This window comes from Grampus griseus, assembly GCF_964374135.1.
Source record: "Grampus griseus genome assembly, chromosome: 3".
NCBI classification, from domain to species: domain Eukaryota; kingdom Metazoa; phylum Chordata; class Mammalia; order Artiodactyla; family Delphinidae; genus Grampus; species Grampus griseus.
The window spans coordinates 97,482,795-97,495,001 of NC_139019.1; the positions used below are offsets into that span (position 1 = coordinate 97,482,795).

At 32.9% G+C, this 12,207-nt stretch overlaps 1 protein-coding gene across 1 annotated transcript in view; it reads left to right on the forward strand.

The window, feature by feature from the left end:
• Nucleotides 1-12,207, forward strand: part of DMXL1 (Dmx like 1) — a gene marked incomplete at its 5' end in the record, with an annotated part of 132,187 nt that overhangs the window by 82,213 nt on the left and 37,767 nt on the right. Inside the window, 5 exons of the mRNA XM_082650313.1 lie at nt 586-716; nt 5,492-5,577; nt 6,986-7,187; nt 8,451-8,568; nt 11,796-11,858. Coding sequence (XP_082506439.1) covers nt 586-716; nt 5,492-5,577; nt 6,986-7,187; nt 8,451-8,568; nt 11,796-11,858 — 600 coding nt within the window. The remainder of the gene's footprint in view (nt 1-585; nt 717-5,491; nt 5,578-6,985; nt 7,188-8,450; nt 8,569-11,795; nt 11,859-12,207) is intronic.

The following is a 12,207-nucleotide window of genomic DNA, read 5'->3' on the forward strand; positions in this document are numbered from 1 at the left end:
CCGAACTTCTTTTTTTTTTTTCCATACCAAACTCTTTTACCTTATTAAAGCCTTTTTACATACTATACCACCTAAAATGCTTTTCTTCCCTCTTGTTAAATGGCTTATTCCTTCTTGTCCTTTAGGTCTCACTTAAATGACACTTTTCAAAGAGGCCTTTCATGATCAGCTTATCTCAACTCTTGTTAATATTCTTGATGCCAATGCTATTTTCTTCTTTATAACACAGCTAAATACAATTTATATTTAGTTTTCTATTATTTGCCTGTTTTTTCCCCCCACTAAAATATAAGAGCTGTGAGGACAGTGACTATATATATGTCTTAAAATTTCTTACATTGAGTATACTTTTCACACATAGTGGATACTTAATAAATTTTTGTTGATTGGATGAATAAATAAGGGAATTGTGTAAAGTGATGTTGAAGGCATAGAATGTCAAAAAAGAAGCAACCAAGTACTGGTTACTTTACTTTCTTATAACAAAGTACCCCAAAATGGGATAAATTGCTAATATTAGACTGTATAATTGAATGTGTTAAATCAGATAGTTGGATGATAAATTCTGTAACTTTTTTATTTTAGCCTTTTCTACCTGCTTCTCAAAGTAGACCAGAATATGATTCAGAGGAGAGTCTGGAAAGTGATGACGAAGATGAAGATGTTTTAGCTTCAGATTTCCATCTCCAAGAGCATTCTAATTCAAATTCATATAGGTATGGAATATTTAATTTTAAGCTTCTTTAAAAAAATTCATTATGTAATTTTGAAAATAATACATGAAATTAATATCTTGGTGAATTATATTATAACCCAGATTTCTTTAGCTGAAATTGTTAAATTCCCTTCCTTAACAATAATTTGACAGTTAATTTTTGATTACCCTTGAATGGACAATCTGTACTTTTTTTCAGCTCTCATAAATCTTGCTGTCATATCATTCCTTGCCCTTTGCTCCCTACAATAAACAAACTGCATTGTTTTAACCTAAAAGATCTAATGTCTTTTCAGTACACTAGTACTCAAAGATGTCAGTGATTTGTTTCTTAAAAATGGCATATGTGGAACACATATAAAAATCATAAATGTTCAAATACCCTCAAAGCTCCAATGCTACATTATTATCCTTACATGTATAAGTGATAGTATGATATGTTGTTTATATCTGAAAGGTGTATATATTTTATTATGACATGGTATGTTAATTGATAGAAAAATATAACTTTTCCAAAAGAAACAAGTAAGTATATTAGGGAAAATGAAGTACTCCTTTATCGAAAAGAACAGTTTTTATGAGATTTTTAAAAAATTAATTTTTATTGGAGTATAGTGGATTTACAGTGTTATGTTAGTTTCTGCTGTACAGCAAAGGGAATCAGTTATACATATACATATATCCACTCTTTTAGATTCTTTCCCATATAGGTCATTACAGAGTATTGAGTAGAGTTCCCTGTGCTATACAGTAGGTTCTTATTAGTTATCTGTTTTATATATAGTAGTGTATATATGTCAATCTCAGTCTCCCAATTTATCCCTCCCCCGCTTTATCCTTTTTCACCTTGGTAACCATAAGTTTGTTTTCTACATCTGTGACTTTATTTCTGTTTTGTAAATAAGTCCATTTGTACTATTGTTTTAGATTCCACATATAAGTGATATCATATAATATTTGTCTTTGTCTAACTTACTTCACTCAGTATGACAATCTCTAGGTCTATCCATGTCGGTGCAAATGGCATTATTTCATTCTTTTTTGTGGCTAATATTCCATTGTATATATGTACCACATCTTCTTTATCCATTCCTCTGTCAATGGACATTTAGGATGCTTCCATGTCCTGGCTATTGTAAATAGTGCTGCAATGAACGTTGGGGTGCATGTATCTTTTCAAATGATAGTTTTCTCCATATATATGCCCAGGAGTGGGATTGCTGGATCATGGTATAGTAGCTCTATTTTTAGTTTTTTAAAGAACCTTCATACTGTTCGCCATAGTGACTGTACCAATTTACCAATCTACATTCCCACCAACAGTGTACGAGGGTTCCCTTTTCTCCCCACCCTCTCCAGCATTTATTGTTTGTAGATTTTTTGATGATGGCTCTTCTGACCAGTGTGAAGTGATTCCTCCTTGTAGTTTTGATTTGCATTTCTCTAATAATTAGCAGTGTCGAGCATCTTTTCATGTGCTTTTTCGCCATCTGTATGTCTTCTTTGGAGAAATGTCAATTTAGATTTTCCACCCAGTTTTTGATTGGGTTGTTTGTTTTTTTGATATGGAGCGCATGAGCTGTTTGATATTTTAGAGATTAATCCCTTGTTGGCCACTTAGTTTGCAAGTATTTTCTCCCATTCTGAGGGTTGTCTTTTTGTTTTGTTTATGGTTTCCTTTGCTGTGCAAAAGCTTTTAAGTTTAATGAGGTCCTATTTGTTTATTTTTGGTTTTATTTTCACTACTCTTGGCAATGAGTCAAAAAAGATCTTGCTGCAATTTATATCAGAGAGTGTTCTGCCTTTGTTTTCCTCTAAGAGTTTTATAGTATCCTGTCTTACATTTAGGTCTTTAATCCATTTTGAGTTTATTTTTGTGTATGGTGTTTGAGAATGTTCTAATTTCATTCTTTTACATATAGCTGTCCAGTTTTCTCAGCACCATTTATTGAAGAGACTGTCTTTTCTCCATTGTATATTCTTGCCTCCTTGATCGTAGATTAGGTGACCATAGATGGGTGGGTTTATCTCTGGGCTTTCTATCCTGTTCCATTGATCTGTATGTCTGTCTTTGTGCCAGTACCATACTGTTTTGATTACGGTAGCTTTGTAGTATAGTCTGAACTCAGGGAGTGTGATTCCTCCAGCTCCGTCTTTCTCTCTCAGGATTGCTCTGGCTATTCGAGGTCTTTTGTGTTTCCATACAAATTGTAAAATTTCTGTTCTAATTCTGTGAAAAATGCTATTGGTAGTTTGATAGGGATTGCACTGATTCTGTAGATTACTTTGGGTAGTATAGTCATTTTGACAATATTGATTCTTTCAATCCAAAAACATGGTATATCTCTCCATCTGTTTGTGTCATCTTTGATTTCTTTCATCAGTATCTTATAGTTTTCTGAGTACAGGTCTTTTGCCTCCTTAGGTAGGTGTATTCCTAGGTATTCTATTCTTTTGATGAGATGGTAAATGAGATTGTTTTCTTAATTTCTCTTTCTGATCTTTCATTGTTAGTGTATAGGAATGCAAGAGCTTTCTGTGTATTAATTTTGTATCCTGCAACTTTACCAAATTCATTGACAAGCTCTAGTAGTTTTCTGTTAGCATCTTTAGGATTCTCTGTGTGTAGTATCATGTCATGTGCAAATAGTGACAGTTTTACTTCTTCTTTTCCAATTTGGATTCCTTTTACTTCTTTTTCTTCTCTGATTGCTGTAGCTAGGACTTCCAAAGCTGTGTTGAATAAAAGTGACAAGAGTGGACATCCTTGTCTTATTCCTGATGTTAGAGGAAATGCTTTCAGCATTTCACCATTGAGTATGATGTTAGCTGTAGATTTGTCATATATGGCCTTTATTATTTTGAGGTATGTTATCGGTGCCCACTTTTCTGGAGAGTTTTTATCATAAGTGGGTGTTGAATTTTGTCAAAAGCTTTTTCTGCGTCTATTGAGATGATCATATGGTTTTTATTTTTTAGTTTGTTAATGTGGTGTATTACATCGATTGATTTGCGTATATTGAAGTATCCTTGCGTATACTGAAGTATCCTTGCATCCCTGGGATAAATCCCACTTGTTCATGGTGTATGATCCTTTTAATGTGTTGTTGGATTTGATTTGCTAGTATTTAGTTGAGGATTTTTGTGTCTATGTTCATCACTGATATTGGCCTGTAATTTTCCTTTTTTGTGATGTCTTTGTCTGGTGTTGGTATCAATGTGAGATTTTTATTTGCTGGTTTCCTGTGTTAACCTGATTTTGTTTTTTTGAATATATGGAATATTTACATGGCTCAAAAGTCAATCTGTGTAACTCAACAACAAAATAACTCAATTAAAAAATGGGCAAATAAGTTGAACAGACATTTTTCAAAATAAGCACATGAAAAGATTCTCACTATCACAGATTATTGAGGAAATGCAAATAAAAACCACAATGAGAGATCCCCTCACACCCATTAAATTGGCTATTATCAAAAAAAACAGAAAATTACAATGTTGGCAAGGGTGTGGAGAGATTGAAACCCTTGTCCACTGTTGGTAGGAATGTGAACTGGTGCAAACCACTGTGGAAAACAGTATGACAGTTCCTCAAAAATTAAAAGTAGAATTACCATATGACCCAGCAGTTTCCCTTCTGGATATATACCACAAGAAATTGAAAGCAGGTGTTGAACTGGTAGTAGTACACTCATGCTCATAATAGCACTATTCATAATAGCCAAGGGGTAATTGCAACTCAGGTGTCTGTCAGCAAATTGAATGCAATAAAGAGTGTGGTAGATACATAGAGTAGAATATTATTCAGCCTTTAAAAGGATGGAAATTCTGACACATGCTACAATATGGATGAATCTTGAGGACATTTTGCTAGGTAAAATAAACCAGGCACAAAAAGACAAATGCTTGTATAATTCCACTTATGTAAAATACCTAGAATAGTCAAATTCATAGAGACAGAAAGTAGAATGCTGGTTGCCAGGGCCTAGGAGACAGGGAAAATGGGGAGTTATTGTTAAATGGTTATAGAGTTTCAGTTTTTCAAGATGAAAAGAATTCTGGAAATGGATGGTGGTAGTGGCTGCACAATATGAATGTACTTAATGTCACTGAACTGTACACTTAAAGGTAGTTAAGATGTCATATGTATTTTACCACAATTTAGAGTAGTAAAAAATCAGTAATCTAAGAAATAAATTTTTTGCTTGAAAAAAAAAATGCCAAGGTATCTTTTTTTAATTAAAAAAGGAAATCTGTATAAAAATATAAAATCTGAAGTCTCATATCCCTTCCACTTGAGTCCTCCTCTATACCCTCTACAGATACTTATTTTTATTAGTTTCTGGTTTATCCTTCTGTTTTCAAAAATAAGGGTGTGTGTGTGTCTCTGTGTGTGTGTAAAATTTATTTCCGCTGCTTTCTTACACAGAAGGTAGCAGGTAGCATACTATATAATGTTTATAACTTGCTTTTTATTTATTAATACATGCTGGGGTTCACTCCATATTAACATTTAAACATCCTTTTGGCTACCCTAAAGCATTCCATGATTCAGAGCTAGTTATTCAACCATTACAATTACTCTGATGGGTAATTTCTACTCTTTTGCTGTTGTAGATAATGCTGACATGAGTAACTACATGCATGTATTGTTTTGTTTTTGTGGAGGTATATCTTCAGGGTAGATTCCTGGTAGTGAATTGTTGGATAAAGAGTGTGTAGTCTTCTCAATCCCTAAGTAAATTTTTAACAGATCTACTGTTGCTTTATTTTTAGTTGGTCATTGATGCGTTTGGCAATGGTGCAGTTGGTGCTCAGCAATTTGAAGACTTTCTATCCCTTTGCAGGTCATGATCTTGCAGGTAATAAATAGCTTAACATAAACTTATATTGCCATTGCTTTTGATTGACTTATTTTGTATTGTTTTTCAAGTAGTGGAGAAAACGTTTAGTAAGTTCCTATGGGTCTATCATATTGTTAGGTGCTTTTAGGAGGACAGGGTCCAAGAAAGCAGGGAATCTGAAGCTGATGTGATTGACTGTATTGAGACTGTGATTATGGCTCTAGCCAAGGTGTTGAAGATTTAATAGTTGTAGACACGTAGGAAACTAAACAAAAGCAAAAATTTAGTAATTATTAACTCTGAGGGAGAAAAAGGTTGTACAGGAAAGAAAGGGGCATGATAGTATACCAAGTAGTTCAGCTGTGATCTCTATTAACATATATATAAAACAAAGTAGACACTAAATTATCAATCTAACTAAAAATTATTATGGACTGTATTGGAATGATGGAGAGAGGGGAAGTTTATTCTCATATTTCATAGTAAATCAGTAGATCATTTCTAAAATAGAAAAAAATCATAAGCATATTATTTTGATTTTTGAAGGTAAACAGCAGAAATAGCTAAAAGTTGAAAGGGGGATCAGGATTCAGGAGTATGGAAGTGTAGAACTGGAAAGTGCTGACTTTTGTAATAAGTATTATTTCACTTTTTTTACCTTGTATATTATTTTACTTTTCAAAAGAAGTCTAGCTATGTGCTGTACATAAATTGGGCTGATACAAAGGCTTAAAGCAATTAATTTTCCTCCCAAACATATTTTTATAATATTCAGGTACATTTTTTGTGCGAAATTAAAGTCAAAAGCAGAGATTGCTATAGCAGTTATTTATTTATTTATTTAATTTATTTATTTTTGGCTGTGTTGGGTCCTTGCTGCTGCGCCCGCCTTTCTCTAGTTGTGGTAAGCGGGGGCTACTCTTCGTTGCAGTGAGCGGGCCTCTCACTGCGGTGGCTTCTCCTGTTGCAGAGCATGGGCTCCAGGTGCACGGGCCTCAGCAGTTGGGGCTCACAGGCTCTAGAGCGCAGGCTCAGTAGTTGTGGCACACGGGCTTAGTTGCTCCACAGCATGTGGGATCTTCCTGGACCGAGGCTCAAACCCACGTCCCCTGCATTGGTAGGCGGATTCTTAACCACTATGGCAGTTACTTAAATCACAAGTCACAAATGTTATTCCAAGTTCTAGTAGTAAAGGTATGATGTAATTTTGACTTAGATTGCCCTTTTATTCTGTTGTCCTAGGCCACTAATTATGTTGAAATGCTATACAGATTTATGACATTCTTTTCAATCCTCTGGATTTCTGTGCCCACCTCTCTTTCGCATCGCCTCTGCCAAAATGTGTGTTTATATCTTATTCTCTACATTGAATATAGCATTTTACTGCAGAAGATAAATGTGGGTCAATTTTATTTTCTTTTTATAGAGCTTCCAGTTAGTTCACCACTTTGTCATGCCGTTCTAAAAACTCTTCAATGTTGGGAACAAGTTCTTCTCCGACGACTTGAAATCCATGGGGGGCCACCTCAAAACTATATTGCAAGTCATACCTCTGAAGAGAGTGTGTCTGCAGGTCCTGCAATTCTCCGCCACAAAGCTTTGCTGGAACCTACAAACACTCCTTTCAAGTAGGGTTTCATATGAATACTGTTCTAATATGAGTTTTATTAAATCAGAATGTCATCAGGTGGTATTTAAAGAAAAAATATTTTAGTACTTCCATATTTAATTTGCTGTTCTAGGCTCATATCTGTGTCTTTGTGTGATGCATATTGTAGTCCGGATGTTAGCAAACATTTCTTGCAAAGGTTCATATAGTAAATATTTTAGCCTTTACTGGCCCTACAATCCTTTTTGCAGCTATTCAACTCTGCCATTTGTAGAGTAAAAGCAACCATAGACAGTAAACGAATGGGCATGGCTATGATCCAATAAACTTTTTTTTTAATATTTATTTTATATTGGAGTGTAGTTGATTAACAGTGATGTGTTAGTTACAGGTGTACAGGAAAGTGATTCAGTTATACCCATGTAAGTATTCATTCTTTTTTGAATTCTTTTCCCATTTAGGCTATTACATTGTATTGAGACAAGTTCCCTGTGCTATACAGTAGGTCCTTGTTGCTTATCTATTCTAAATATAGTAATGTCAATAAACTTTATTTTTGAATATGAAAGGTAGGCTGGATTTGAGCCATGGGCCAGTGTTTTCTGACATCTACGTTGGAGCAGACCTATTTGGAATAGCTAGTTAGCAAACTGTTTTACTGTACATGAGGAGATAAAGCATTTGCACCAAGAGGTAAATCAATTCATTGCTTGCTTCATTAAGAAAGTCTTACTACAAAAAATGTTAACTGAACTAAACAGTGTACTTAGTGGCTTAGTGACATAGTTGATTTACATTCTTTCATGGGCTCTTACCTCACTGCACATCAGTAACACAGTTCATGGTCCAGTATGTGTTCACAAACAACACTTTGAGTAGTTTTGCTTCTAGATCTTTTGTAGGAAGCATACCTCTTTTGTTAGATCTTATGTTCTTAGGTTAAAGGTCATCAAACTGCAGCCTGTGGGGCCAAATCCACTCTCCTTCTGCATTGTAAATAAAGTTTTGTGGATTACAGCCACACCCTTTCATTTTAGTATTACCTATGGTTGCTTTCCCACTTCAGTGGTGAAGTTAAGTAGTTGGGGGAGAGACCATATAGCCCACAAAGCCTGAAATATTTACTATCTCTTAAGAAAAAGTTTGCTGATTGCTACCCTAGATGATGTGGTCTGATTCTAGTTAATTTATTATTATAAACATTCATATAGCACCAAGGAAATATAGTCAGATTAACCAGAAATCTCTGAAGTGTATGATGAAACATATTGTCTCTCTGTAGATCTAAACACCATCTGTCACTGTCTGTGAAGAGACTTTGGCAGTACCTGGTGAAGCAGGAAGAAATTCAAGAAACCTTTATCAGAAATATATTCACAAAGAAAAGGTGTCTAAATGAGGTCTGTATAAATTAAAACTTGTTTGCTATTTTATTATTAAAGTCTTTTGTATTTTTAACTATAAAGAATAAGTTGCATTTTACAGACTTTTAAAAACTCATTGTTTATGTCATAAACATGTATTATGTAGTTAATACATAGAAAAAGAGAGGGTCAGTATTTTCCTAACCAATTTAATTTAAAGTAACTAATTCAGATGTGTTTGGGACTTTTATTTCCCAAAAAGATACTGTTTGACTTAAGATTTTTTGTCTTGTTTCCTGGTTTTGAGTTGTCATGATTACCATTTTAAGAGGCAAAGTGGAAATTTCCCATCATTTTCATGTGATAAAGTTTATCTTATAAGTTTCATTGAAACTAGGTTTGTATACTGCAAACATTTCAAATATGTACATTTTCCTTTTTTTGTATTGATTATACTTCTTAGTAAAATTTTGCAGACTGAAATAAATTTATAATTATACTGTAATTGGTTGATTATACCTTGATGTTATTATCATAAAGATTATTTTTCTCATTTAGTTCAGTGCTACTAGTAAGTCCAGTTTGAAGATATGGGGAACCTGTACTGGAATATAAATTAACATATTGCCTCTTTCTTTGAAATAGTTTTGCTATTAAAAAGTTTTGGATAAATTAAACAGTGGACTTAGTGATGCAGTTAATTCCTTATCTTCTCATGGATCAGTAACAAAGAGTTCAAGACTGGCGGCTGGTTTGTGGATCACACTTTGAGAAGCACTGAACTAATCTAAAAGCAAGCTTTGCAGTTGTTGAAGTGGGAGGAGAAAAGGAAGATATTTCAGTTGGAAAAATAAGGAAATAGAACAGCTTCTTAATAGACAAGTTAGCAAAAAGCAAGATGGCATCTAACCTTATTGAAAAAGGAAAATTACATATATCTCATTGTCTCTCAGTTTAAGAACTAATTTGTAAGAGGCAACTGCATGTGTTATTATTTACTATTTGCCTGATTGTGTAAATATATTTGAATAGCCAAGTCAGGAAACAAAATATATAGTGTTCTTGCTAATAACTTAGAAGACTTCTGACATGTGTACCTTAGTATAACATTGAAATCTAGGCAAACAATAGATACAATTAGATATAATACAAATTAATGTATTTCTTTTTAACCTTATGTCAGATATATCTTAAATATTTAGTATATGAATTCCCTTTAAAACAGTTTAAGAAATTTTTTTGATAAATAAAATTAAAAATGAATGTGCTAAAAAAAAATGAATGTGCTAGATAAGAGTGTCAGAGTAACTATAATATGTTTACTGCTGAGGTAATGTTTCTTATTTTAAATATACCTTTGCCTAAAATAATTTATTACAAGTTAAAGCATCCTGATAATGGTATATGAAGCACTGCTGCATTCTGTACAAATGGCATGTTTACTCTGCTTGTTATTACTTCTTTGATTTCTTTGATGTGCCGTGTAATATGAACATGCAAATATGGCATAGTAATTTCAAGTACAAAATCATTTTTTAAAAACCGTTGCCGTATTTGATTAATATAGTTATGAAGATAAAAACATTTCTCCACTGCTGATATACTTAGTGCATTTGGGAAATGAAATCATTCTCAAAACAAACAAAACAAAACTAGTTTACCACTGGATTGTCTAGTTGAATCAGGAAATAGAGTCATTAAGGAAATAGAGGAGCATAACCAAGCCAGAATGCATATGGAGGGATAATGGATAAATGAGTACAACTATTCCTGTTAAATTCCTCTGCTGTTTTATTCTTAGTTTTCTTAGGAGTTTCATGATATCTTAAGAAAATTTTAGTTATTTTTGTATTGTAATTATTTTAATCAGAAGCATGAATATGAATGTTGCACTGAATGTTTTATAGCTATCATTAAGCTAAATATTTTCTCCGATTTTAGTTTTTTTAAATCTCTAAAATGAATATGATTTACAGTACTTTGATTAGCAGAACTTAACTTATATAAAACCTGGCGTGATTAATGGTAGTTATTAGAAATTATTTGTTACTACTTTGTTGTTTTATTCTTGATGATAGTGACATTTTGATAAAGGAAATATGAAAAGAAAAATTTTATGTAGTAAAACATAGATTAGATGGAATTAAATAAAATATTAACTTTATAGAGTTGGTACAAAGTTATTTAATCTTTACTGGAAAGTTGACTAGCCTTTTTGTGGTATTAACAAAATTACCTTCCATCTCTCTGCTTTATAAAATGATGATTATACTTAAATAGTTGAGCCCAAGTCCCTGACTTTTCAGATGGTTAGGAAATATTAACAGATGTGTGACAGGCCTTGAATTTTCAGTGGGAGATGTTGGAGAGTATTTTGAGAGTGCTGTTTTATTTATTCCTTTACATGTTTGGAAATGAAATTTTCTTCATCTGACATTAAAATCCTGGTGTATCCTCAGTTCTTTTCTTTTCGTATATAATGTAGTTTGCTGGCACATGCATTTTTAAAATAGAAGTTCTTTCCTGTTTGTGCTTATTTGGAAGTAAAGTATAGATAGCTGCAAATAGACTATATCTGAATCATAACCAACAACAAAAAAAATGCTTGGCAGCTGTCATTTTTATCCCCAATTCCTTTTTCTGTTTTTTTTTTTTTTCCATTTTCTGAGAACTAAAGATCTTGAACCATCTCTTTCTTTAACAAGTGCTAATATCCCCTTTTAAAAATGATATGTGTCTCCAAGCATTTTATTGACTGTTTCTGGCTAAATCAAGAGAAGGAGAGGATTAGAAACCTAGGAATCAAAAATTTTCTAATCAGGAGGTCTTCCTTGAGGAATGAGGTATCATAATGGAGACAAGACTTAATAGTGTGTAAGAGAGCAATTTTACTTTAATTTTCAGTTGATAGTACTCTGGCACTAGTAGCTCTGAAATTTGTAGTATAAAGTACTTTGGGCTCAATCTTGCTTTAATGTCAACGTTTCAAATGAGTTAAGTGGGTAAAAATTTCTTAAGAAATAGAATAAAATTTATAGTGATAGTTAAGGAGTTCCGACAGATTAAGTTTTCCCCAAACCCCAATCATGCATCCCCACACATGCTTCTTTTAAAATATATGAAATTAAAAAAATAATAACTCAGTCCAGTGTTGTTTTTTAGTAAATTTAGTTAAAAATAAAATTAAAAAAAATATCCCCAGTATTTTGCATGTTACATCTCATCCTTACTCTTTGTCATGTGGTTATTCTTTCTTGATGAAGTCATTAGAGGACAGCTGTGAAACCATCAAAAATTCTATGATGGAGGAGCCAAACATCAATAAGGTACAAAATATCATTCAACTGAAATTAGAAATTGCATTCTTTAACAAGAAAAACAAAGTGTTTGCATTTTAGTTTTGGACTGGACTTTGTTTCTAATGCAATTAAATTACTATTCCCTCAAATTATTCTTTTTTTAACAAGTTAAATATTGCAATCATAAAAATTGTTTCTGTTTTGTTATTAAGACAATGCAGTTTTAAAGGGAGTTGAATGTATCCTGTTTTGGCTGCAGATTTTTCTGAGTAAATAAAACTAAGGTTCTTAATAAAATGTAATTACAGTAGGTATTATAGAAGTATAGTAGTATTGTTCTGTTTCTGCAAGTATCACTTTTGAAGATAAAATTCTC